At 45.2% G+C, this 27,719-nt stretch overlaps 1 protein-coding gene and 1 long non-coding RNA gene across 24 annotated transcripts in view; one reads left to right on the forward strand and one right to left on the reverse strand.

Moving 5' to 3' along the window:
- The window catches only part of LOC308177422, a 70,741-nt gene that overhangs the window by 7,103 nt on the left and 35,919 nt on the right, over nucleotides 1-27,719 (reverse strand). For 8 of the 19 annotated variants that reach the window (XR_013939076.1, XR_013939077.1, XR_013939078.1 and 5 more), the window contains 9 exons: nucleotides 27,174-27,247; nucleotides 25,033-25,151; nucleotides 24,696-24,939; nucleotides 20,508-20,679; nucleotides 19,740-19,978; nucleotides 12,873-18,473; nucleotides 11,678-11,796; nucleotides 11,121-11,349; nucleotides 1,709-7,603 (listed from right to left, as the gene is read on the reverse strand). This is a non-coding gene — a long non-coding RNA (uncharacterized lncRNA). Of the gene's footprint in view, nucleotides 1-1,708; nucleotides 7,604-11,120; nucleotides 11,350-11,677; nucleotides 11,797-12,872; nucleotides 18,474-19,739; nucleotides 19,979-20,507; nucleotides 20,680-24,695; nucleotides 24,962-25,032; nucleotides 25,152-27,173; nucleotides 27,248-27,719 lie in introns of those variants that run through there. The other 11 variants (XR_013939085.1, XR_013939086.1, XR_013939087.1 and 8 more) reach the window with 11 other exon arrangements.
- Nucleotides 48-17,870, forward strand: LOC308177420 (uncharacterized protein). Of its 5 annotated transcripts, none has more exons than XM_080554697.1 (7): nucleotides 1,411-1,701; nucleotides 12,880-12,980; nucleotides 13,169-13,287; nucleotides 13,972-14,095; nucleotides 14,206-14,310; nucleotides 14,967-15,951; nucleotides 16,474-17,870. In XM_080554697.1, the coding sequence occupies exons 1-5, from the start codon at nucleotides 1,557-1,559 to the stop codon at nucleotides 14,218-14,220; spliced, it is 504 nt and encodes a 167-aa protein (XP_080410823.1). In that variant the 5' UTR covers nucleotides 1,411-1,556; the 3' UTR covers nucleotides 14,221-14,310; nucleotides 14,967-15,951; nucleotides 16,474-17,870. The 5 variants fall into 5 exon arrangements, 4 of the variants coding, with proteins under 4 accessions (XP_080410823.1, XP_080410825.1, XP_080410822.1 ...); XM_080554699.1 differs by lacking the exon at nucleotides 14,206-14,310 and having other exon boundaries at nucleotides 14,967-15,091; nucleotides 15,255-15,951; XM_080554696.1 differs by having other exon boundaries at nucleotides 14,206-15,951.

Consider the following 27,719-nt stretch of genomic DNA (forward strand, 5'->3'; position numbering starts at 1 on the left):
CTTTGCTGGATCTAGAAGCCCTGCATGTGTCTTTCCAGCTCCCAGGATAAACACAGGTACCGTTTTCAAATAAATATTTACAAAAAGAGTTGCCTATTATTTATACATCTGCTGCTTCTCCTTCCCGCCTGGCTTCCAAATCTCTCCTTGGACAAATCTAGTTGTGCAATCGGTCCTGCACTGGCCTCACTGGAAATGCTCCACTTCAGTCTCCCCCGGAATCGCTGTAATTTGGGGTAGGTGGAACAAGATTTGCCCTATGATGCTCACTTAGAGAAACACCAAGGGACTTGCGGCCATCTGGCCATGGATTATAGCAGGGCGTATTTCTATGGGAAGTGTATGCAGGGGGGTTAGTGTCAGAACGTCTCGATGCTCTTGACAAGAAAACTTATTATTTTTCTTTAAGCTGTGCATTGCATGTGGTTCCCTCGCTTGAATCACTCGAGTATCACGTTGGATCACATTGTACCCAAACTAATCTACTGCATCTATCAATCCATCTGTTTGTGTTGAAGAATTCCCAGAATGGGAACATGTCTTCAAATGTTTATTTAAAGTATTTGGCCTGGTTAAAGACTTCATATAGTCTTCAGGGAAATGAAGAACATTGCCCTGGGTTCAGCTGTGCTGCAGATTGCAACAGTAAGTGAAGGGCTGTGTGCTCTTCCGAGCTAGGAAATGGCTAGATGGGCTGGAGGGAAATGGAAGGTGGATTGCTTAAGGATAGGAGATGACAGATAGCTTTGACAACTCACAGATTAGGAACGATATGGAGAAGGGTATTTGTTGCTAGGAGAGTTATGTCCCAGTCCCCAAACTATTTTAACGCTGGGAGCAAGCAGCAGTAGAAGCTTTCTGTATGATACCTGCACATACTTTGTGGAGGGGCATCGAGCTCTGCCATGCTTCCGTATGAACAGTGCTTGCTAAATGGGAGGTATGCTTCTCCCTGACTTCCTAAAATCTAGAGAAAAAAATAAAAAAGATGGTGCATGATTGGACCCTCCATGCTTCAGAAATACCTCATCTCAGCAGAGCTGGTGTTCATATACACAGGGCTGCCTGTCACCCTGCCGCTCACCTGCCCTGTTCAATCAGTCCTGTCTGCTGCAGCTGTCCTGGGTTAGAGTTAAAAGGGGTGAATCCCACCAGGCAGAGTCTGCTTCAGGAGGAGGGTTAGGCTGGTGGTGGGTTTTGGAGAGTAGTGTTTTGAGGCGAGCCTTCAGGTGAGTGTTCAGGTGTGCTGTGTTGCTTTATTAGCTGGGGGCTGAGTTGGAGCAGGAGGGTTCAACGTGAAGATGAGAGTCTGAGGTTACAGAGTTGCTCATCTGCGATGCTGGGTGGGGTGGTGAGGAGGAGCAAGAAAAATCAGAGAAGAAAATAAAAGGTAAGGAGTGGCTTGGGGAACAGAAAAGTTGGCTTAGGCTGTATCTTGAGTCTGCAGATCAGAGCTGGAGGGGGCATTGATTTATTTGTTTATTCATTTCCCACCTATGGCTCTTAGAGATGTGTTACTGAGGGGCTGGAGGTGGGTATCAGTGTGTAATCCCTAAATGGGGCAGCTGGCAGGCAGCTTGCTGAATGTCTGGATGCAGGATGTGGCCAGGCAGCTCTTGAGCTTCTGGAAGAAGTTGAATGGATCATGCTTGGAGTCCTGTGTGTGCCTGCAGCCCACCCTAGAAGTGCAAGAACCAGCTGGTAATGCCTCTTTTCACAAAGGAAAACTAGATTTACGTGGTTGTGGGGGACCAGAAGTGGGAGGAGAGTTTGGCTTTTACTGTGTTCACCATGTACCAGCTCTGTCTGAGCCTAGCCCAAGAGAGCCTGTGGAGTTTGTGGTCTTTTTCTTCTACAGCGTGATCTCTGCTGGTGGCAATTTGATTGTCTGATGCTCTGTTGACAGTTAATGATTGTCACAATTTAAAAAAAAAAAAAAGTTATTTACCAATTTTCTTTCCCGTGGAGCTGCAAATAATAGCAAAATCAATTTAAACCACATAACGCTAAGAAAACAAATAGATTATCCACGATGACCAAATTAAGCTGCTCACAGAGCTCACGGTGATTCTGCTCAGTGGCTGCTGTGGGGCTCTGAAATAATTACTGCTGGCTGCCAACTGCGCGGCGTGTTGGGGCTTTGGGGGGAGCACTGGGTCTTCAGCGGGGGCAGAGGGCCACTCCATTCAGTGGGAAACGTGAAGATAACTGCTGATACCATGTAGGCTTAATAGCACTTAGTGTGGCTTTTTTATTTTTAACTCTTCAAAAGAAGTACGCAGGTAACAGCAGTGATATGAGGGGTACTTTCCAAGGTGAAATGCAGAAAACAAATTCACAGTGGGAATAAGTTTGTCTAGTAATGATGAGAAGAGTCAGTTTTCTCATAGTAAAAAGCTGTATGGGGCAGCGGGGAACCTACAGAAATACTAGAACAAAAACATATTTTAGGAACAAAAGCAGAAGAAAGGTGGGAAAGAGAATAAGAATTGGTGGTGGTGGTTGTTGTTTTTAGGCTGTCTTACCTGCAAGGCCCCATTTTAGCTGTGGTAGGGGCAGACTGCTAGATCGCATGCTCTTAATTTTCCTGCTCTTAATGACTTGCTCCTGAAACACTGTTTTCTGGTGTTAAAAATTAAGCTGAGATGCAACAGGAGGGAAGGATGGGGCCTGGAGCACGGTGGGCAGTGGGTTACTCAGAGAGAGGCTTCTAATGATAGAACAACGTTCTCCTCTCTTTGGAGAGTGGCAAATCTATGACAGTGTTGGGCTGTCACTGTGGGGTCAGAGAAGGGAGAAGAGGGATGATGCCAGCTCTCCTGAGGGGACAGCTGCAGATGGAGGCAAGAAGTGAGGGCGCAGTCCCAAGGTGAGGCATTTGCCCTAGTGCCAAGCCTGGGGTGATGAGTTTTGTAGATGTGAACAAAGGGGCTTGGGGCACAGACTGTACCTTTTAACTCAAAATGCAGCAGCAGCAATCAGCACTTTGACTCCGGTTTGCTCAGGTATTTATTTTTTGCTTTATCCTCATGCACACCTGAATGACTTAGTGGTGAGGTTAGACCTCCCCTGGGCTGTGTGCCTCAGTGCAGGCCAGGTCCTTGTTCCCAGCAAATGCTGGTCACCCGCCTCAGCTGGGCGGCTTTGCAAGATGTGCAGTCTTTGGGTTCAGTGTCCTGCCCAGGCATCGATCGCCTTTGCATCACTTGTGATAGGGCTGGACCAAAGTCCAGCCAGGCTGCGGGACCTTGTGAGCAGCCGGAGAGCCCTGTTAGAGGACTCCAATGGCCTGTGTAATGCTGGGCTGGCAGAGGAGCTGGGGATGGTCCTCCAGGATCACGGGAGGGGTGAATTATTATAAGTCATAGGGGCACTGTCACCACAACTGCTCATCGTAAGGTTGGGAGGTAGAGGCTGGCCTTTAAGGAAAAGCTCCAAGGAAAGCCGTACAAGCTGAAACATGGAGTTTTTATTTGCCCACCAACAATAATTCCTAAGCCTTTAGGCCTTTTTTCCTCCAGTAAACGCTGAGGCACCTCTCTCATCACGCTATGGCTCTGTCCAAATATAATGCAGTCCCATTTATGCTTAATTTATTTTTCTACTACTCATGTCCTTTCATAAAAAAAAGACGAACTTGCCTAGATTTAATAAGAACAGTTATTCTTCTTTTTTCCTCTTTCTAAAGACACAGCTTGAGGAATTGATGCAAACTTGCTGACTTTCTTCATTATAAGAAAAGGAAAGAAACAGTTGAAACAGTTCCCTTGGTAAACAACAGATCTAAACACCTGGACACTTCAATGTGAAGTGGCATTCTTCATTTGAAAATTGGCTTTTTTTTTTTTTATGGGGGTGAAATAACTCAAAGAGAAATAGAGTATCAGGTGGAAGTACTATCTTGAGAAAGTGCTCCTACTTCTAACTGCCTGCCCTGATATTGGGAAGATGCTCAACTCTCTCCTTTTTTGATGAAAGCAGGTGGCTCCTGGGTTGTTTTTTATTATTTTATAGTCTTCACAGTGGAGAGGAAACTACCTTCGGAAAACTTCTGCCACTTTCCCTTTGACACCTGGGTTCCTGCAGCTTGAGGTTGCTTTTAATGTTATTGTGTGTAATTAGGTGGAGAAAGAAAGGGGCTTCTGCAGCCACAGTGATGTTCACTTGAACGTGGAGTACACTTGAAACAGGATTAGCAGCGAGCTGATTTAGGGGATGGAGTTAAACAATGCAATCCTCCCAAATCTGGCTTTGCATATGGAAAAGGAGCTTGAGGAGGAAGGGGCTGAGGGCAAACCTGCTGCCTGGCTAGCACCAGGAGGGCAGCCTGGAGGAAAAACCCATGGACTCAATGGGGAGGCATGAGCCTGGCAGTATGGGAGGCTGCTTCTGCAAGGAGAAAGAGGCTGGCGTCCTGAGGGCCATGGGATGGGTGGGTGTGTGCACGTGGGGCTGCGGGTTGGGTGTGAGCAGGGGAGGACACTGAGCAGGCATTGTGATGCAGCGCACCGATGCCTGCTCGCTCTGTCGCCGCACCTCAGAGACGCTTGCTGTCTGGCCAAGGGAGATCTGTATGTGCAGCATCTTAAAGAGGTGCGTCCCGTCTCTGGATGTGCTGTGGCATTCTCTGGTTGGGGACAACTGTGTTCCCTGGAACAGCAGACCCCACAACTTCTGATAGCTCACCACCTCCTCAGCATGACACGGGGATGAAAGGAAGCCTTTCCTGGAGAGGAGAGCTTTCAGACAGGTAGGATAAAAGGAAGCAGTGTGTTTATCCACCAACCAGATTATAATTCCAGGAGGCAAAAAGGAGGTGTGAGAGTGTTTGGAGTTTGAAGTTAGATTTAAAGGAATAATTAAGGGTTTTGCCACTGAGTGATGGCAATGAGCTGGCTGGGAATAAATCAGATTGCACTTGGAGGAAGTGACCTGGAAATATATTACTGCCTGTCCCCTAGCCAAACCTCATCACCATAGGGCGTCATTGAGTGGTGGTGAGGTAACCCAGGCCGGAGCTGGGGAGGGCTCAGCTGGGGGCCGAAACCTGCTGTGCAGGGCTCTGGGGACTACTCAGTGGCCTTTGTTCCTCCAGACCACAGAAACCTCTGCTCTGAACAGACCAGCCCTTGTTGGTACAGTTCTGTCTCTCAGAAATGCACACAATCTTTTATTAAAAACCCTACAGATGAGTTAACAGCTGGGAGAAGCTGGAATATGATTAATGTCTTGTGAATTAGCCCTGGAGGTGCTTTATGGAAATAAGATTTACAACACTATTACACGTGGTCCTGAATGCATTTTACATTTTTAAGTGAGGAGAATGAATGTTTCTCTCTGCTCTGCTCCCTTCCCCTGGGCTCCTGCAGAAGTATGTGCCTGCCTGATGTGGGACAGGAGGCTCTGGGGCGGGGGGAGGCACTGGACCATGCAATTAATTGAATGATCTTACTGGCCCCGGCGCTTTATCAAGCAAGAAATCAAAATGCGCCCTGACATGTAGGATGTGATTACAAGTCATTAACAGAGGAATTATAGATGCTAGGATGGAAAGAAGGGATCTATTGGGCTGCTTTGTCCATCCTCTTGCTGCCAACACGGGATTGCTCCTGACAGCATATGCTTCAGTGCTTCCAGAATAATTTAGCTCCTGACACCTTCCAAGCAGCACAGTGCTTCAAGCTCTCCCATTTATTGCAGTGTTTCAAATGCTCTAGTTAAGAGTTTCCTTTCAGACTTCTCAAGCCTTGCTAGAGGGAGATGGTAACCTCTGCGGAGGCCCTGTCTGGGTATGTGCCCCGTACTGAGGGGGATGCTCCTGGAGACCTTTCTTGGGAGGGAAGACCACTCTGAGCAAATATCCCCTCCTGGGAACCCTCTGCAGCCAGACCCGTGGTACCCTGGGCTTACCTCACTACCAGAAACAGACTGAATGACCCTATGTAGCAGCAGCAAACCTCTCCCATTCTTTATTTGTGTCATTTCTCATCTGGAAGAGGAGACGGACTCCTCTAGTCATCTTGGGGGAGAAGGTGACAAACCAGAGGCATCCACTTGGGTATCTCTAATAAAGCAATTGTTTTGTTGGTGATTAGGTGGTAGAAGAAGAGCTCTGAACTGGCTTTGAGCCCATACTGATTTCGGGGGGGATTTTTGTACCCCAAATCCAGTAATTTTCTATGAGAACCTAGTATGTTTAAAAAGTTGTATGTAGATGGAAACTGTCTTGCCAAAACACCTTGCCATATGTAGGGATCCTCAGGCTTGGCAGTGAGCCTTGCTGCTGAAGTCCTGGCTCTGCCCTAGGAGATCTCAGTTATCTTGCCCCCTAAATGATGCTGCCCTATTAAAGGGCCCAAACAGACCCGTCTGCTTGTCTGGGACGATACCCTGCCACAGGCAAGCTGCAGGCTATAATTATCCACTAGCTCACCAAATACTTTTCAGTAGGGGAATCGATCCGAGATGATCGGAAGCCCTGCTGGAGCAGCACAAAGCCCAGACAGCTTCTGGGAACGACCATACCTGCGGGCACGTGGAACCCAAAACGTGCCCAAAGCCCCTCAGCAGCAGGGAGCCGGGGCACTACAGGACAGGGAGCCATGGGTTAGCTCTGCCCTGAGAGCAGCCTGACCGCGGCAGGAGGCGGCCCCGGGCTCGCAGCAGAGCGGCGGCGCGGTGCCGGGACGCTCCCGGGGCCGGCGGCGGTGCCAATGCCTCGCCGATTTTAGTTTGGTTTTTGTTGCCATCCAGTGGCAGAATTTGGGAACTGAAGTCACCCCTAAAACTGCCTCAGAAGGTTGCATGGTGTAATCTCAGAGCCCATTGCTCTCGCCTCATTTTTTGCCCCCACCGATTTTATCTTCCGTTTGGCGTTATTTTTCCATTAGCTGTTGGCTTCCCACAAATTCAGCCCAGAATCTCCCATGTGGAAGGGATTACATACGTTAGTTTTATAACCCATGGCTCCCTTGATGTTTCAGCCCCTTGCAATGCACAGCTTAAAGGCAGCAAAAAAAAAAAAAATCCCAGAAGATGAATATCCTGTAAATCTTCTGGAAAACAATTCAGAATATATCGAAGAGAGGCAGCTGACCAGGGACTCCAAATGTGCTAATGTGCCATCTTTGACCTTACCTCTGTGCTCGTTTAGGCAAAAGAGCACTGAATCTGCAATTAGCAAAACTCACATCGAAGTGTAACAGATAAGTAAATGTTACTGACTTTTGTTTTTTAGTGACTGCCAATCTAGCTATGTATCAGAGCATTTCTAAGGTGCTCTTTATTTTTTTTAAGGCACTGGATTAAGATAGTTCTGCTCCCAAATATCATATGCATTCGCACAGGCATACACCTGTGAACTTTCTATACTGTTGCTGACGTGAAGTTCACAAGTCTTTAATCTGAAATTGAAATCTTCCAAGAACCCCTATCTGAAGCTACATGAAAGTCACCAGGCACAGACCTGCACTTCTACCGCAGAGGCAAATAATCCTGGAGATGTACTTCTATAAACTCTGCACTATCTTCTACAGCTCACTGCAGCTCTCTTGAAGTTGAAGAAAATATTCCAGGCAGAAGGTCTCCATCCCTGCTGTTCTTCCTACAATAATAAAAAAGATTAGTGATGACCGTGTTTTCATAATTATAAACCTATTCTTTAATTGTTTAGGAAAAACTGTCAACTTCAGAAATATTTGCTGGACACTGTGCACCTTGACCATAAATCTGTGTCGTAGCACTTGCCTTCTTCTGGAAATTTCTTCTTGTGGCCTGGATTCACTCTCCTCAGACCCTCTATAGCTAATCGTGCCATAACTGACTGGGTTGTACACATGTATATATACACACACGGTGCTGATTGATGTAGTGTAGTTTGATTTATGGCAAACTATTTTGTTGATAGTTAACAGCATTACAGCAACTAGAAGTAACTGTGCAACAGGTTGCTGATCCATGACTTCATGTTTTTTTTTACAAAGGGCTTCCAAGGAAGCATATCTGGCAAAGGAGCTAGAGATGGCTTAGCAACCTCAACTATTTTTGGGGGGGAATGGAGGGGAAAGAATATGACTATTGGAGAGAAGAGAGTCTTGCTGCTAAAGGTACAGTGGTAGAATAATAAACCTGTCCTTAATCATACATATGAACGGGTGAAGATTGCAACTCAAAAGCAAAAAAGTTGGAAATTACTGATACCAAAAAAAAAAAAAAAAAACCTAAAATACCACCCCTGCTGTTTCTTGTGAGGCAGCACATCTCTCTGTGCCTGTGCTAAGGAAATGTGCTTGCTGCATGCAGGAGTTTTCTATAAGGTGTGTTAAGATTTGCTACCGACCTCCCGTTGTATTGTTGTTTTTTTTTTTTTTTTTTTTTTTCCCCTGTATTTATACTGTGCCCTGCCCGACTCGGGGTTTCTGGGTGTAATGGCTGATATGGAATTGCATAACCTGAATCTCAGAAGCACAGAGGTGCCCAGGGGATAGTCCTTGCACACCTCTCCAAGGACAGGCATTTAGTAAAGGAGCTGGAGGAAGCCTTCTGTCTCATGCAATTTGGGGTTTATAAGGCACTGTTTTACCTGCAGTCACATATGCAGAAAGCATCTTCCTACTTTCCAAAGTTCACTCTTTAATGGTTTCTTTCTGAATATTTAAATGAAGTTGCCATTTCTGAGCTGAGGAAACAAGACTAAGTGAATGGGGATAGAAAAGATGAGGTGCTTCACTATTGGTTTGGGGTGGATTTTTTTTGTTGTTCTCTTTTTTTTTTTCTTTTCCCTGTATAAAATTTTGGCCTTTCTCCTCCACAGCATTTGACACTGCAAAGCACACTTTCATCGGCTGCCAGAATGATACTTGGTCTTTGGGTGTGTTTACTAGAAGTGGATGCGTTAGTGAATCTGTAGCCACTGTGTCACTGCATCCTATTGCCTTGTGATATGTATATAGGAATTAAAAACAGCAAACACTTCTGGTTTAAATGTGCAGTGTCCATACCAGCCTTTTAGCCAGGCTCACACTGCTGTTTGGACTGTGATGTTTGTGATGCAGTGGCAGAGGAGATGTTCAATGTTCTGGCTCAATAGGTGTTTGGAGGCGAGGTGGGCTTTGGTCTGCCTGGGGAGACTAATGGTCAGTGTCCTGCCGATTGGCACAGCCTCTCAAGGTCCCAGAGGGTTTTAGGAGGGAAATGCAGTTTGCATTCACCTTGCTGGGCACCTGGTGGTTCCTGGCTTGCTGGGAGGACCCCAGCTGCCAGGGGAGTTTCACTGGTGAAGCCGTGGACACCCACAGGTAGGCTGACTCCAGTTCCTTGTTCTCCTTCAGACTTGCGTGGTTCAGATGTCTCCATGTGAAGCTTTCAACCAAAGCTGTGTCTGTAGGCCTTAAAGAGAAATAAGCACTTCTAGAGGACAACTCCTTCCAGTCACTGCAGGGAGAGATGTGTTGTGCTCTGGAAGTGGTGTAAAGTCCTGTCTGTCCTTCTTCTCAGCTTGTGACTTTCTTAGGTCAGACAAAGCATTAATCTATTTTGTGCCTTAACTCGTTCATGATGATAAATAGAAAGTATGTCAAAAGGGCTTCACTGCATTATAATGAAGTATTCTGTATTTCCATCACACTTTCCTGCTTCGCATCATGCCACGAGGTTAAGACCATAAAAGCCATGTAGGAGATTCTGACTCCCCCTTAATGATCTTTAACTTCTTCAAATGTTTTTTGTAAATCTTAGCTTACGTTAACTGCTAGCCTATATTTATGGCTCAGCAACCATAAGCAAGTTATAGCTGATAAATGAGGCAAAAGCTAAAAAGGGAAATTTTCTGACATCACAACAGATTTAAAAAAAAAATCATTTGCATCTATTCTGGGAACTCAGCTGCCATGCTGGCACTACGTGCATTGTCGCTGCAGCTTGAAGAGCTGTCGTAACAGTATGTGGAGGATTCAGGCAAGCAGGATTCAGTTTTGTCCCTGCTATCCCGTTTCCTACAATAGAACACCTGCAAATTGGAAAGAAGCAAAGCCCAGCCTATGTCTGGGGTGAGAGCAGTCATTGCAGCAGCCTTAGCAGTTTCTCACAGTCATATCCAGCACTTAAGGCTACTTCTCTATCACATCTGCCTCCATCTTATGTTCTCACTCCACAGGGCAGCCCAGCTCTGCCAAGCAGCAATGCTGCTTGGTGGTGCTGATGCCCAAAACAGCATAAGAAAAGTGTGGCCACCTTCCTTCCAGTTCCTCTGGCAGCAGGACTGGGTGGCTGGGTACCACAGCGACTGCCCTGCGTCTCTGGGCTGATTCTGGAGATGTGGGTTTAGCACATCCCACTCCGTGCACGTGGCCAGCACTGAAGAATGGTAACTTAGTGAAAAACACAGAGCTGGCTTTTAAAACTGAGACATGAAAAGTAAGTCAAGAGCACTTCATGCTTCTCTTTCGATAGCTTTCTTGCTACAAACACTACCATGAGAAAAACATCTTTCTGCCAACCAGTGCTGTGCAAAAATGTGGCATGCAGGCATCTCAAGGCCTGCAGAAGCCTTCAGATGCTTACAGTTTGCTGGTTATACTAATGTTTTGCCTTGCCTGACCTATCTCCCCAGGGAAGCAATAAAAATAACCAGTTTTAGTCCACTACTTGGCTGCTAATAGTCCACTTGTAGATCTCGGTCCCAGCTGGGCCCGCTTCTGCCCAAAGGCGGTTGTGTTCAGTAAGTGGCTGCGTGCATTTGCAAACAGCCACTTACAATAGAAGCAGGTGGCTGCCATTTTTCATGCAAGAAAGCTCTTTGGAGAAAAGGAAAGGAGGCAAATGGAAAGAAGAAGGGGAAAAAAAATACAAGGCATCTATGAGAGGAAAGTCTCTGTGCTGCCCTGGTTAAAATGGATAGAGACAGAAAATGTGCATAAATTAGAAGATAAAGAGAAGCACTTTGTCAGGACATAGGAGGGAGAGGAAAAAATGCTGCTTCTCTGCCAACCACAGCATCCAGGATGACCCTCTCTGTTTTCAATTTCCATCAGTATGCAATACCTAAGTATTTTCCAGTGAAGCTGCAGCCCCCTGTACAGCTAATTTAAGCCTCCTGATTATGACTTCCTTCAGTGAGTTACCTTGTCTTGACAGCTTACAAGGAGTATGTATTTTCCCTGAGGTGCTGCAGACCAGAGGTGGAAACCTGCAGCTAAGCACAAAGAGAGAAAATGGCAAGAAATCACTTCGCTGCAAGCTTCAGAGCTCTTCTTCCTTGAGTAGGCGAAAAAGGAAACTTCTAAACTGCCTGTCACATCCTCTCACTGGTAACAGCCATCACCTGGAAAGGGGACAGCACTGAGCTCGTCTCTGGAAAGAAACAATAGAGGAAAAGTGCTGCAGAATGCTCTTGTTCAACACCACTGCCGAGCAGGAGCTGGTTTTTTGTATCAAAGGAAATTCTACTATTTTTATTTATTTTTTAATGCATAAGTGTCAAAAATGAAGCCTTTGAAATTTCTTGCCTTGTGACAAGTTGGGGGGGGGGAGGGCACTATCAGTCTATCAAAAGACTTGATTTTGTTGTAATATTACACTGAATTCCAGTCCCTGGTCTGTTCTAATACCCAATACCTCATCTATATGCCCACATCATTTAATTACATGAGCAGATTAGAGAGGGTGGTTAGCTGCTGACCTTTGACTTCCCTGTCACTCCAGCCATCTGAAGGCATCACACGAAGCCCCCAGTAGCAGTCTGGAAGCAAACCAACACCTGTGGTTCTTCATTTGGTGGCAGCTGACCCATGGGCCTTCCTGCAAAGGGACAGCACAATGGCAAAAGTTTACGTAGGATTGAGGAGAAAATGGTCAATTAATGAAAGATGTTCCTCGTAGGGCTGCTGAAAACAGAGAAATTGCTTTTGCCTCAGAGTCAACGGAACTGAAAGGATTCTGAGCATGACAGAAAAAGTATTGTGGTCTTGCCCTGCTCTTATCTTCCTTTCCTTCACTTTTGGTTGATGTTAGGAGATATTGGGACTGGTGTACAGTGGTGTGACTCATTACGATGCTCTCAAACTTAGAATTTTATCTTATGAATTTTATACAAGTACTCTTTTCTGTAAAAAAAAAAAAAATACGTATTTAGAAAGCAAAAGATGAATTCTTTCAAAGTAACTGATGTGTTAGAGTATTACCAACTAAATGTTTTCCATTCATCTTTTAGAATAAAATGTCAGTTTTGTATGTTGATATTCTATAATTTCACAAGATGTTTTTACCCCCAAGCACACGTCGCTTTTGAGCCACAACCAGTCCTAGGTCAGGAATTTCTCGGAACAATGTTTAACATCAACCCCTTAAAAAAATGAAATGTGAAAAGCTATCCTGGGTGCAGCTATAAGATTTGAATGAATTCTAAGTGCTAGTTGTACTGGTGTGTAGATGATGTCATTCCAAAATAACTGCAAAAAGTGCACTTTTCAGGGATGTCTGGATTGGGGAACTCTGCTTGAGCTACCATAAGAGGGATTTTTCTAGTTATGAGTATCTCATGACTCTGGGGGTCAGAGGATGTGGAGGCTTCCCTACTCCTCAAAGGGCTGAAGTTAAGACTGGCAGGTGGCTATTCCTACTGTGGATTTCATAGCTGGACAGTGCAGCCCTGCTTGTTCATCGCTTTTGGTTAGGAATGTTCAATACCACTGGTTGTGGTGTTCACACAACACATAGCTGCTCCTTGCTCCTCAGCGAGCACTGGCTGGGCTGAATGCGGAGGGCTATGCTTTACAAACTGGGATGCACGCTGAGCAAACGAGGGTCTCTGTGCAAGCTCACCGGTGATTCTGTCTCCAAGGACAAGTATAAAAATCTGTGGATGTGTACTTTACCTTACAGGGAGTCTGAAGATTGCTGGAGAAGTCAGAAACTGGCTGGAGCATACCCAAAGCAGTGGGAAGCTGAAGATTTCTGGGGTGTCATCACTCTCTAAATCGCAGGTGATAATTTCATTATTACTTTTGCAGATGTATCTATGGATATCTGAGCAGTAGATTTCTTCTTTACTCTTCTGATTGGGATGAAGAAATAGAGTTTTTTTCTTCACTGGGATTCAATGGGGATTGCAGAGTTGAGAGTGGGTCCTACTGCTCTGTCAGACCCTAACAAACTCTTTGCTTCCAGGGAGCTGCGAGCCACTTTCCGCTTGGGCTGGGCTGACCTGCAGCTGGGGTGCCTGAAGCTCTGCAGCAGCACCCAGAGCATGAACACAGGGCAACAACAGACCCTTCGGACCTTCCCTGCTCGGTAAGTCTAGATGTGCTTGATGCATGATAGATTGAGACAGCACAGCAGGCATTCATCGGTGAATCACACATTTTGAGAGCCAGCACAGAAGTATTTCTGGAACAGTCTGATGAGAGCCCCACTGAGCATTACCTCTGCCATTCTGGCCATGCCCAGTTGCTGCTTACTAACGGAGAGAGGAGGAAAAAAAAAAAGGTTTTCTTAATTCATCTATTTCTTTCTCTTTTTTTTTTTCTCCCAGCCTAGATCAGCTGAAGCCAGTAATAAGTTTCCATCCTTCAAAAAATTATGTATAACTTAAAAACTATGAGACTCAGGGATTAACACTAATTGTATTAATATTTGCTCAGCAGATTAGCTCTGAAGAGCTGATAATTCATCAGCTTTGTTCACTGTGGTTTAGTGCCCACGAATTCCCTCTCTGGAAGTGGCTTGCTGCAGCATTTCTGTCTTTTGAGGTCAATGTGATGAGCTGCGTGGGTGTTTTTAGACACGAATCACATGCAAAAGGCTGATTCTTTTTTTTTTCCTGACATACTAGAGAGCTTTAAAAAAAAAAAAACTTCCAACTTCCTTTTCAATTGAAAAACAGTGCAAAGTTTCATATTCACTGATTGTTCTCTGTGCTCCAGAGCTGTGTAACTTTTTCATTACATAGAAAGGGCTGGTGTTGTGTGGTTTCAGAAGAGACACATCCAGTTGTTCCAGAAAAGGGAAGCTGTCTTGGTGTTGGGTCACCTCCCACCTGCAAGAAACTTTCTCTTGGTTAAGAAGTGGAGCAGCCTCCCAGAGCCATGGGCCCTTCTCTGTAAGTTGCATCAGTATACATTATTCTGTCGGTGCTGTAGTGACTTCATTTTGTGTCCAAGCTAGCAGTTTGGTCATTTTTTCTGTGCTGTTTGTGTTTTGACTATTCAGATTGGAGTTGCCTGACTGAAATCTAGGTCTGTTTGCTGACTATAGTGACTCTGGGGGCACAAAAACTAGCCTTGAATGCTACCTGCATTTGTGGGCAAAGGAAAGGTAATGATTGCTAAAGTGATTGCTACCTCAAAGGGAGAACAGGGATTATGTTCAGCTTGCATGGTCTTTGCTTTCTGGTGGACCATGTGCCCAGCAGACGCGTAGAACATAGCCATTGAAGGCAGTTGTCACAGGGAGGTGAAAGAGCCCTAGTTCGCCTTAGCTGAGCCTGTGACGCTGGTCTCTCTTGCTTTGATCAGCTGAATTACAATCTGCTTTGTAGTGTTTGTGGGCTTGCTGTGTCTTTCAGGAAGTCAGGGAATAGATTGTTTGTCTCTTCTTTTTCATAGCTCAATTACTGAGCACTGCTGACTCCACAGGGATGCTGGGGGGCCATACCTCTGGCTTTTGTGCCTTGGGTACCTGAACTGAAGCATGGATATTCAAAGTTTCTCAGTTTAATTCCAGCTAATGTAGACTTTGGGATTTTACATTGGTTAAAATGACACTTGTAGGATTGGAAAGCATAAGTGCTTGAAGAAGAGATATCATCAGGTATTAAACTCTCATTTGAAAGTTATAAATCCTTAGGCAAATAATATCCTTTTTTATTAAAGGAACACTGGCAAGCATCACCCTGATACTATATTTAGCTTTTAAATTAAGTGTGTTCTGAGATCTTCATTTGCTGAGTGGCCTAAACCCCTTGTCTGCAGCACTGAGGCAATAAGTGCTGTATCTGTGAAGAGCTCTAGGACCTGTGGACTGATGTCAGAGCAATGCTGGGAAGAGGCTGCGGAGCTGCAGTGCCCTTGGGGTGAGATGTTTAGCTGCTTTTAAGGTAAGTCATGGTCTGCAACCTCTCTTCCATCCTTCACCTTCTAGAGTGCAGTAGTTATGAAGAAGCTTTTAGTGTCTGCATGTGTTAATACTTAAATGCTTGGGCATCTAGACTTGTGTTTCTTTGTGACTTGGAATGCTGAATATCTTCTTTTTTGATTCAGGAAAGAGAGACTGTTAGGAAAATGGACATATTCAGCCTTCTGAGTAAGAAGTATCCTAGCGGTAAGGTGAAACGGGTCACGGGGGACGTGCAGACGACACACAGGGACATGCGTCACCTTTAGTACCTTGCTGGTGTGGCTGCCAGGCAGAGGAATGAGCTTTTGCAGATGTAGTTCTGCAGTGCTTGCTGTATACTGGAGCAAGTCTGCACATCTACAGACTGTGCACTGAGCAGTGGCAGAGGGATGGGAGTAAGGCAACAGCTTCTTGGCATGAGGGTACCGTTAGCTGGCTGTGAACTGCAGCTGCTGAGCTCTGCTGCTCCATGCCCTCCTCAGAAAGGTCAGCAGTACAGCTTCCTGAGGAAAAGAAGGCAACTGTTAAATCGGCACCAGTTTCTGAACTGTAGTGGGTAATGTCATAAAATCCCTATGTATTTTACCTAACAGATCTTGGTATGTCCTGGGCTCACAGCTGCATCCCACTAGCTATGAGAGGTGCCCCACCACACAGGACATGGTGCATCACTGGCAGAATTAAAAGGGGTGCCCGGGATGGGTCAGAGGTGTTTCAGCTTGAGCAGGGTCACTCTTTTCCTTTTCTGACAGGAAAGGATCAAGGTGGAGAGAAGTGTGAAGAAGAAACTTTTGGACACCTTGGAACTTACGAAGAATTTCTTAAGCTGCCAGCCAGCCGGTAGGTGTAAATGCTTCCTAGACATTTGTATTTCTTAGGATACATCTCACAGGCCTCACCTGTGAGCAAGGTAAAGGAAATGTGAGCCATCCTTGTGTTTTGCCATGAACCCAGGTGCTCATGTCCAGCTCAGTTATTGCAGTCTGTAGCACTGGCTGTGGTGTGGGCTGAGAACTGCCAGAATAAGACTGCAAAGCTTTCTGCAAGATTGTCCTGAACCCTTGGCATAAATATATGTTGCATAGTGCAGAAAAAAAACAAAACCTGACTCTAAGTCACTCTCTGTTCTTAGGATATCCATGGATATTACCTATTTAAAGACTTAACATGTTACTGAAATGATGCTATTCTGGATGAAACTCAGGCTTGTGTTGTAAGCAGGAAAAAAAAAAAAAAGGAATGTGTATGGGCAAGGGAGCTGCCATGGGGAAATCTCACTGAAGAGTTACTTTCTTCTGGCTGCAATTTTGCTTTTTGCCTTTTTTTTTCCCCTCCTCTCACAAGAGCCTTTTGTCTACACAGATGATGCTGTGTCAGTGCAGCAGAGATGGAAAGAGCTTTAAGCCTCAGCCAGAAGCAAAATCCCAACCCAGATGAGCGCTGGAGGACACAGAAGTTCCCCAAGCTGGTGAGTGAACAAATCTAAATCCTAATGTCAGGGACACGCAGCAGAAGCAGAGTGTGGTATGGCTGAGGCAGCCTGCTAGAGCAGTGCTCTAACCCTGTGGGAGCGTCCTCGCTGTTTTTCCTACTTACTCTAAGCTGAAGTGCAAGGCCCAGCTGTATCTGTATGGATTGCACAGCCCCATCCCAGCACGAGATAACCCTCCTAGTGCTGGGACAGAAGAACTTGGCTTCTTCTGAGGTTATTTCTTCAGTCTCTCGTAACTAAGTGGTGCAACCCCTCTTCACAGAGCATTAACCTTTCTCTTTGCTTGACTGGCTGCACTGTGGGTAGAGTGAAAGTGCCTGGAGCATCCACACCTCATATTTTGATATTTTTAAGACCAGGCTCTAGACTTGTCCCTAGTTACAGTCTCTGCATTACCCCAGAAAAGAGGTATTTTTGGACACACAGGTACTTGTTGCTGTTGAAGAACCCGTAACTCATCTCTTGGCAATGTTTTGACCTGCTGTTTGGGGCCATCTGGAGATACAAAAAGTGAGCTTGTTTTCCAGATAACCCTTCAGAAGAAGCAGTCGCTAGACTTTGCATTCATTACACATCAAGAAAATGCTGCAGAAGTAAAGAAGCAAGCCCTAAAGCATTTACTTCTTGCAGCATATTTGGTGTTACCCTCAGGCTCTGCCTCCAGCAGCCTGCACTCCCCTCACCGTGGAGCTGTTCCCACAGGAAGAGTTGAGAACAAACCCCATGTTAGCAACATGCAGCATCATTTCTGCTCTTGGAAATCACATTTGGAGAAAGCCACAACTAAGACAACGGGACACTTGGTTTGTTTAATGTACTACTAATATTAATTAGTAAATAAGTAGTGATTGATTGAGGTTTACTTATTTAAGTAATAAAATTATTATTTCCTCTTGCAGAAGAATCCCAGCTCGGCACAAGAAAGGACAGCTCACCTAGCTCCTCAGCTGCTGCTTTCCACCCAGGTCTCAGCTGGGAAGATCCCACTGCTGTGCTGCTGGAGCTGACAGGTAGCAGCTACCAGTCACATTTGTCTCCCAGAAGTATCACTCCTCTCCTTTCAGTGCATCACAGCTGGAAAAGGAAGTGGCCTCTCACTGTTTCCTTCCCTCCCTCCCACCTCTTTTACAAATTTTGTTCTTGTACCACCTTGGCTCTTTCCTCCTTTTTAGAGATAGTGCTTAAAGTAATAACTCCAGCTACTTACATTAACAGGTTCTACCTGGAAAGCTATAAATAACTGTCATAAACAAATATTAATGTCACTGTTTTAATATGAATAAATACTGGAAAGGGAAGAATCTGTTGTTTTATTTTCCTTGTTGGAGTGTTGGGGAAGCAGCTATCACTCAGACATGCAACTCACTCCCCTGCTTTCCACATTTTGGAGCTTGAAAAAAGAGCCTCAGCTCTGATGAGGTCTGAGGGCCCTGCCTACACTTCCTCCCCCACCAAAACTGCCACCTTAATCCCCCAGCGTGGCCTCAACAATGGCCTTGTGGAGTGAAAGGCACTGAGCTGGCTGGGCAGTGGCAGTGCAGGGAAGCACTCCCAATGTGAATTAGTCCAGCATAGCCCAAGGAAAGACTGGCACACTTACCCAACAAGTCACTTACCTGCAGTCCTCAGCCCACAGGGCACGGCTGAAGCTCTGCCACAGCTCCAGGGTGGCTGAAGAGTGCATGGTCTCTTCCCCACCAGACCCTCAGCAAGACCCTGCACAGTGCAGCTGCTGGAGGTCCACCGTGCCCTGCACCCCAGGCTCTGCTGGGACAAGGGCCCCAAACTCCTCTGGGAGTCCTTCCCAGCACACCTCTGCTCTGGCAGGGACTAGAGTGCTGCCCAAGTATTGAAAATTCCCTTTTCCCTGCTGGAGAATTGAGGCAAGGGAGGAAGCTCACAATCAATCCAGATCAGAAAGCTTCCTATTCATTAACCTGTTTTTACTAAGGGAATCAACTTCTTACTGTGCCCTGCAGCCTTCTCTCAGCCACACGATGGCAGAAGAAACAAAGATCTGCTTTTAAAATAGCTGCTGCAAATAGGGGAGGCACCTGCCTCTGGATGTGCTGCTGAAAATACACTCATCTCTTACAAATCCAAGAACCCACCAGGAAACCAGCCTGGTCAACAAAAGGGGGTGGGAGGGAGCTGTGCTACCTGTCAGTTCGTCTGTAGCATCTCCAGAGAGGTCACAGCTTCATTTCTCATGCGGAAGGTCTCACACCATGTCATCACATAGTCACAGAATCATAGAATATCCCGAGTTGGAAGGGACCCATAAGGATCATCGAGTCCAACTCCTGGCACCACACAGGCCTACCCAAAAATTCAGACCATATGACTAAGAGCACAGTCCAAACACTTCTTAAACTACAACAGGCTTGGTGCCGTGACTACATCTCTGGGGAGCCTGTTCCAGTGCACAACCACCCTCTCAGTGAAAAACCTCTTCCTGCTATCCAGTCCAGATGCCACACAGGACCACACGAGTCTCCACATCATCCAGTGACCACAACAGCATAAAGAGCAAGCTCCAGTATTTCATAACAGGCAACTGGAAATTCAACAGCACAAGGCCCTGAGCCACCTGACAGAACTAGACCTGCTTTGTCCCCCAGGCAGTTGGACGGGTGACCTCCAGAGGTCCCTTCCCACCCGAATTACTCCATGGACACATCTGTTCCAGGTCAACCTCTGCAGACAGCTCTGCTCCATCCATCTCTGCACACTCTGCCTTTGGCAATGAGGTGTCAGACAAGCTGAGTTTGAACTGGAGGGCCAGTGGAGGTCTCAGGGTATCTCCTTACTGCAAAGCTATTGCTTTAAAAGCCCAAGAGCTATGCTTACAGCCTGGAACAACAATGCTTTTCCCTCAATCACCTCACTTCCTACCTCACAAGGAAGAAAATCCAGAAGCCAGCTTCAGAAGATGTCTTTACACAAGAGACAAAATCCACATTAGAGCCCTGAGTGCTCAGAGTAACAAGCCCTACTTCAAGCCATCACAACAGGAAAAAACAATGAGTACTGCACAGCATCATGTGAGAGAAAGCCAAAGGGCTGTCAATGATTACAATTCCACTGACTTTCTATGCCACCAAATATCATGAAATCCAAAAAAATAGTGCCTTACCATCTGCTGGTTCAACTGTATGTTGTTCCAAAGACAAGATGCACTTCGGTCAGCCTTTCACCAGCCACACAATGCGGGAGAAACATCAGCATGTGTCTCCAGGGCTGGGGGTGGAGCCAGTCCCTTTTCTTCTGCCACGTCACATCCATTTCTCCTCAGGTACCGAGCACCATTTGTGCGAGGAACCGATGCTCAAAAGCCTGCGTTGCTGCCAGCACTTCTAAAACAGTTGCAGGACACTGCAAATAAAGATAGTATTTGAAGAAGGGGCTGATGGACAGTGCTTAGTTCAGAAAAGCTCCTGTCAATAAAGGCAGCCTCTGACTAGCTCACATTTACTCTCCCACTAGCGCCCCGGGAGGTCTAAAGCTAACTGACCGCTGCTAACCAGCACCAGTTTCTGGTTTATTCTGCTGCCGTGGGCTCACACCAAAGGCTCAGAGGCTTGTTATTCTCTGAGGGGATTTTGTTTGCCAGTGAAATAAATAGTAACTGCTCACCATAATGTGCCAGTGGAATTGGTTTCAGCCTAAGTAAAAACAGCACAGTATGACTCTTTGTTTTTAAGAAGTAAAAGCTCTCTGCACAGTTTCTAGGTCTCCATGGAAAGACTTTGAGGCAGCTGCTCCCCAGACTGTTTCCCAATGCAATGAGGTAAATATTATTCATTCTCCAGGAAAAGAAAAAAAAAAAAAAAACTTCTGCTAAAAGGAGTCCCTTCAAATGAAGTCCCCTCTGCAAACGCTGAGAAGCACAGAGCTTACTTACCTGCACATCCAGGACTCCGAGGGCCAACACAGGTAGGAGCCTTCTGCCACTGCCCAGCCCCAACATCTCCTCCAGCGAGCTGTAGCAAAGCAGGACATCAGGACATCATCCCTCCTGGCCACACTGGACTCCAGCTATCTCTCATCTGGCAGATGATCTCACACAGCAACATCTGTTGCAGGAGAGGAGGTAAAATTATGGTAATAAAAGTTGAGAGAGGATCTCACACAAGGGAAAGGTGCTGTTTTAGCTGCGGTCTCTCTAACTAAGGCAGTGCAACCCCCACACTTGCAAACTTACACAGATTTCATCCGTTCAGACACAGCTAGGCAGGGTGTGCAGGGATGTGCTGGGGACAACTGTCAGCATGTGTCACAAGCCCTGGACTGGGTAGGAGATCAAGATGTCCAGGACAAAGCCACTTAGACCTCACATCCCAGGAAGCCCTTAACAATTCAGTGGCTACCAGGATTTGGAGCAAAAACTGCTGTCAGGCTCCCGAGACAGTTTTACTGGGCTTTTGACCTGGACCCTGGGACGTGTCTAGTAGCAGGCACACTGTCATGCATCTGTCTCACTGGGGGCTGGCTCTGGGCTGCAGAGGGAGGATGCTTCAGGATATACTATGGCCCATAACAGCCTTACCAAGATGCTGACTTCTCAGATGCTTGCAACATATCCCCTAGTGTGCACTTTAACAGACAAAGCAGGGCTGCTGCTTTCATGAGCCACAGGAACACAGTGTTGTCCTCCTAAACCCTCCAAAACTAGACTAGCAGCTCACAGCTGAGGCAAGGTAGCCCATTCAACAGCCAAGATTTTTGTAGTCACTGTGTGGAACAGATGATTCACCATAACTTCCTTACTTGCACAAAAAATGCCATTTTTCCAGAGATATGCAAAGCTTCTGGCTTGCACATAACATACATTGCTGGGACAATCTAACAAGCTTTGTTTTTCACAGCTGTGACTTCTCATCACAGCAGTGGTTAAATTGCACCTCAGAAACTCAGTTTCTTCTTCACAATTGTCTAAGCTGACTTCTGTAAAAGAATGAAGAGGTATCAGCATTCATATTGAAACTACATCGCATCAGCCTGGTCTCTGCTGAGATGTGGCAGCAGCTAACAGCCACAAACAAGCATCTTTTAGCTCAGCTTTTAGACCATTCCCAGCCTGCAGTGAGGGCCAGCTGCTCTCTTGGACGGGGAGCCAGGACCTGAGGGAATAACCCACGTGGCAGGGCAGGACCTCACCAGCCAGGACTCACCCCACCACCCCGGAGCAGGAACCAGGCAGGCCGGGGGGCAGTCAGAATCAAGCAAGAGGCCAGATCACCAAACACATCCATAGGAACAAGGCGGATCCAAGGTTAAGTTGGGAAACCAAGCCATAGGTTAGGGTCAGGTCCAGCAACAATAGGGCCTGACACAACCCCAGGGTGGCCAGACAGGGCCGTAGTGATGAGACGGATCCAGTGCCACTCCTGGACATCAGCCTGGGCCACCAGTCCACAGAGCAATAGGGTTGAAACACCAGCAGCAGCATGGCTGCAGCTAAAACAAAGCCCATCTCCCCTCCCCAGCAGCTCAAGCAGGTAGTGAAGGTCTGGGGTTGGGCTTACATAGGGTTCTCAGTCCCTGGGGCAGGGTGTGGACAGGAGGGCACAGGTGAGGCTGCTCAGGACCATTAAGGCCCATTGGTGCCATCTGAGCTCTGACACTTATTGATCAAATTGGTCTGCGAGATCATATACTGCTGAGAGGATCCTGGCTGCCAGACAGATCGTTTTTAACACATCTTTTTTTTTTTTCGCCATTCATCTTTTTAAACAGGAAATTAATATCCTCAATTGATGTAAATTAAGATTTTCTTCAGATTAATAGTGGGGATTTGCTGCTCTCTACCTGCTGAAATGATTGTCCAAAGGCCTAGGTTACAAAATTTCACAGAATTTTGGTACTCGTTTTAGATCACGCAGTTACGAACAATGTCAGTATAATAGACATCTAAGCAGTTTCTTACAGAAAAAAATAAAAATAAAAAAAAGTTAAAATAACCTTTTAAAGCTTCATTGAGCTTGCATAGCAGAGTCTGCCCTGCCAGTTCTGCTCTGGGGCTATCTGTTGCACATGGCATGACTAGAAGTCTGCTTCTGGAAATAAATAAAATTAAAGTAAAATAAAGTAAAATAAAGTAAAATAAAGTAAAATAAAGTAAAATAAAGTAAAATAAAATAAAATAAAATAAAATAAAATAAAATAAAATAAAATAAAATAAAATAAAATAAAATAAAATAAAATACCTTCTGTTCTTGTTTGAAAAACCCAAGCAGAAAAGGATTCAGGTAGTGACTCCCTTTCCCTAGACAGACTGTATTAATCCCACCAGTGCTCCTTCCTCTGGGGCAACGTGGACATCAGCGACTGCTACAAAGGGCATTAACCGAGCTCTAGCTCTTAGCTGAGCAGTTGAAAATAAGCCTGGAGGTGAGGTTAATTGCGAATATCACGGGTAGCTCCTGCCTGCCCCAAAAGCGCCCCGCTCGGCGTGATGCCTGCGGCAGGCGGCGCTCCCCACCCACAAATACACCAGAGCCGGTCACCGGCTGCATGCTGAAAAACAGGAGCTGGGCAAAAAAAAAAGTGTTTCCTTCCCTTCCCAGCTGCAGTGAGGAGCCCCTCGCTGTTATCCCTACGGAAGCCACAAACTGGATCCAACCCTCAGCTGTGAGAAATAAAGGCAGGATTAGCGGTGGCATTGGACACCTAGAGCCTTTTGGACAGCAAAAGGAGAAGGGTAAACTTCAGGCATTTTGTGTTCTGAAAAGTCTGGGGTTTTTGGCAAATACAGCCACACAGATCAGCTATGCTGCCTCCTGTAAACTGAAATGCCCTCTTAATTCCTCTGAAAAGAGCAAGACGTGAATGCACTAGAGAATAAATAAGAAATGGTGCTAAACATGGGAACATTGTGCTGTCATTAGCAATTATCACCCTAAACATCACTGCTGGCATTCAGCATCAGGAATTGGTGACCTGTGATAATGAAAACCCTTATGCTGACTTCCTCAGGTGGGGGCTTGACTGATTTCTTTAGATTAATAAAGAAAAAATGTAGAAGAAATTTGGTGACAGACATGGAATACATATGTGAAACATATCAAGAAAAATCAAATGCAATATTGTCCAAATATATCCAGCTGATTTCCCTGTGCTTTTCCATCTTTCACAGAAGTTTGGATTCTGAGGGCTATGATGGGTAGCATTAGGTTGATCTAGTCTTATCTCTTACATATACAGATTACACAGTTTTTGCCAGAAACTGAATTAAATGTATCTTGGAGATGGATTCCAAACAATGACAAACTTTCTCACCCAAGCAAGATAATTCAATGCCCCAGTTCCATCTCGCTGGTAGGAAATGGCACCTTCACTGAATGTAGCAAGTTTCTGCTCCCAGCTGTTAAATCAGACTAGACCTTTTGTCAGCATAAACAGCAAGGTCTCCTTTCCAACTCTTGTTTTATAAATAACTCAATGAACAATTTACCTCTTTACTATTGTTTAATAAACTGAAAAGGGACAGTTTCTCAATTTAACTTTAAAGACTTAGTTTTTGTTTTGTTTTGTTTTTTTAAGTTCCCCTTTCAAGTTCCTTTAAAATCTCTCAAGGTGTTCCAGATCCTCCTACAAATGTCTATGCCAGAACTGGGCTCCCTTTCAAATATACAAAACACCAGCCCCTTTATTTGATTTTTTTTTCTTTTAACTAAAATATTGCAGCTTTGACATAGCTCTCCAGTGACAACGCTGCCAGTGGGGTGCCATCTGCAGTGGTGCATAGCAGAGCACATCGATAACCCCTGAACAGCACCTCTGCACAAGAGGAGCAAAGCAGATGAAAAGCAAAACCAAAACAAAAAGTGGAAACATCTTTAAGTGGCATCATCAATTGGATGTGTTTCATTGATGACAAACGTACAACATCTAAACAACTAGCAGCACTTGCCAGCTCTTTTTTTGCACATTATTTTGCCTACCATCTGCAGTGAGCTAACGTTTGTAGGTCAACATAGTTAAGAAGGACAACAAAGCCAAACCAGGTGCAGATTTGTATGCCTTCACTTACTGTAAGGAAATGACTGACTAGAAGCAGTAACATATTTTGAGAAACTATCAAACTTACTCAGTGTTATTTATTTTTCTCTTTCCTTGGAATTGGCATTTTGGGAAACAAAATTCCTCCTTGGTGTTGGTAGCTATTAAGCTTTGCTCAGCCCCACTTGTCAAGCAAGCGAGCACAACCATCTGGAGAATCTCTTTACTTTGAACACTCTTCCTTGCCTGGACTGAATTCCTCCTTCCGCAGTGGTGCTGCTCTTTGTGCACTGCACAGCTGCCTGTATTGACTCCTGTGACTTCCTTGGGTACTGTGGGAGATGGAGACAATTTCTACTTGGGTTAATTAGAAGAAAGAATTTTTAGCAGGGAGAACAAACAGCAGATGGATGAATGTGACTTACGTCTCCAGACCGAGGAACAGGAGCCATGCTGCAGGACTGTTTCTTATGTCTTTGTGTCACCCACACCATGTTTGTTCCTCAGATCACACAGGCCACCAGCAATGCAGGTCTTCTACATCCTAAAGAAAAACACATTCAAAGCAATGTTATAAAGAGAAATGGAAGTTTTTTGGCACTCAGGAAGACAGGAAAAGAAGTGGTGTGTGGGGAGGGAGCAGGTGAATTTACTCTACAGCTGCTTCAGAGAGTGAATAAGACTATTTGTGCTACTGGCACATTTTATATTCATGCATCCAATACTGAGCCATTTGTGCAGTGTCACTACTAGGAATTAAGAACTAGGAATAACAAATTGTGCTGTCAGTCAGACACGTCTGGAGAAATCCCAACATATATTTGTGTACTTAAAGCAAGTGACTTGACCAGAGCCAGAAAGTTAAACTGAAGCTGAGAAGTCTCCACATTGTAAAACATTTAAGTTGGCAATACTGGGCCAAATTTACTATTGTGACAAGCAGCACAATTCTATCAAACCCCCAAATCATCTCTATCACTGTTTATAATTTACTTTGTTTAGGACACCAATAGGGTAGAGCTTAACACGTCCTTTTCAAAAGCGCATTTTCCATTAAGTAACTTTTTTTCAAACAAAGAACTTTTCATGGGAAGATGAGGGAATCTGCCTGATGAAATATTGACTCCCCCGATACATATTAAATTTTCAAGCATCATTCAACAACTCTGAATTGACTAATGGCCATCACAGCAAATGGATTTCCACCTAAATCTTTAGTTCTTGTCTGAATGATATTAATACACACTGTTTATCACTAATGAGCTCTAGAATATGATGTTAACAGGAGCAATTAAGGGCGCGCCATAACTGTCTGCAACACTGTGCTGGAGCTGAATATACAGCTAATGAATCACTTCCACAGTTCTGTTCCAGTTTCCTTACTGGAAATTATACTTCACATGAGTTATGCTCATTTTAGTATCCAGGCTGTTAGCTTTATCTTTAAATGCAAGTATTTCTATTAAATCATTTGTGTGTGTTTGGAAGATTGCTTACATAAGAAAGAATCATATAGGTCCTTTGAAGAGCTATCCTATTTGTCTGTTTGCTTTTTAATTTGTTGTTCAATGACAGCAGCTACCATCAGTGAGAGGTGCCACAGTTAGGCTAGCTTTTCCTGTGCATGGCATAGATTTAAAGTTCTCCTAAGGTGCTTCAGTTCAGGAGAACAAAGCTCGATTCAGAGGCCTGTTTAGCCAGGACTGCCAGACCCTGACTTCCTGTGCAGATGACCATAGCACAGAGGTCAGGCACATCAGGTTTTTTTCAGGTCACCTGGTTGAACCCCTGCTCAAGGCAAAAGGGCACTTCTCTAAAAGCTTTGGTGAAGTGCTGGCTTCAGGGAAACATCTGCCTATACGATCCTTCCATGCCACTTGTGGTCACAAGAATTTAAAAGCTAGGATTTAAGTCAAGGAGGAAAGCAAAACACAGTGCTGCACACCTCAATTTTGTTTTGCACTCTTCCCCTGTCAAAGGTTGGGCATCCCTGTCTTTAATGAACTATTTTAAATGCTGAATCTTCAAGGTACTCTGAAATTGTCTCAACCCTAAGAAGGAAACAAAAGCAGCTACTCAACAGCCACATTCCCAGAAGAGAAGATCAGAATTGCTGAAAGCCTCTAATTTAATGACTTGATCCTACACTTGAAGTTAGACAATTTTTAATACTGACATCTGTGGGAATCTGTTGTAAAGAAAGCTTGGCTTGGAATGGATGAGCTTTCCTACGTTCTGCTGTCCTGGGTAATCCACTCACACTATCTAGTCTTGAAGGTGAGTGAAGAAAACCAGAAGTATCATACGACACAGTCATTTGATCACATACTGTGAGAAATTGCTGAGACAAGCCAATGCCAGTTTGAATTTGCTATTCTCATATATTTTGGAAGGAGGCTCAAATTCTGCCTGAAGGTGCTCTGTCAGTTGAACGGAGAGAAAGCTACCAGCAATGAAACTCTGTTCATACACTCAGCTTCTTGCTTCACTGCAACAGAGCTGGCATTCTACAGCTGTGATTTTGCCTTAAATAAGTTCAAAGAAACAGTTTTGCCAGTACACTCACCTGTCTAGGCCGGACTGAGCTGCAGTGCTGTTTCTCTCAGCCCCAGCGCTGGCTGGTGTTTTTAAAACATCCATCTGAAATGCAAGTTGAAATGTAGCTCTTCAACTAGCAAAGTGGAACATGCAATTTCTACCTGTCTTCACCTACAGATATTATCACCACATCTACAAGCACGCTCTGCGCTTTGACATTTTTGATCTCTGACTGATGCTTAGTACCAAATTAGTGAGCAGTTTCTTTTTTATTTTTTAAGAAGTTATCTATCTAAGGACCAAGATCAAAGCACCAAGAGCATCATTTCATTGTGCTGACTTGAATTGCAGTGTCACTTTAATTTGCAGCCACTGAAGCAAAACCTTACCAAAAGCAAAGGAAATACTCCAGCAATTAGCCTGCACTCGGCTCAGTGCTGCACTGCTGCGGCGTTCGGGCTCCTGTGCTGTGGGCTGCCTCCACTGCCCAGCAAAGCCTGCAGGTTAGGGCACAACTCTGGAATAATGGAGCTGTGTCACTTGGGAACGGGAGACTTGCTGGGATGTTTTAGAA

This window comes from Anser brachyrhynchus, assembly GCF_964034855.1.
Source record: "Anser brachyrhynchus genome assembly, chromosome: 13".
Classification (NCBI taxonomy): domain Eukaryota; kingdom Metazoa; phylum Chordata; class Aves; order Anseriformes; family Anatidae; genus Anser; species Anser brachyrhynchus.

Coding starts and splice junctions, on each gene's coding strand:
- LOC308177420 (XM_080554696.1), top strand. CDS start 1,557: ATGGGGCAGCTGGCAGGCAGCTTGCTGAATGTCTGGATGCAGGATGTG. Junction 1,702..12,879: donor AGAAGTGCAAGAACCAGCTG/GTAATGCCTCTT, acceptor TTTACCTTACAG/GGAGTCTGAAGATTGCTGGA. Junction 12,981..13,168: donor CATCACTCTCTAAATCGCAG/GTGATAATTTCA, acceptor GCTTCCAGGGAG/CTGCGAGCCACTTTCCGCTT.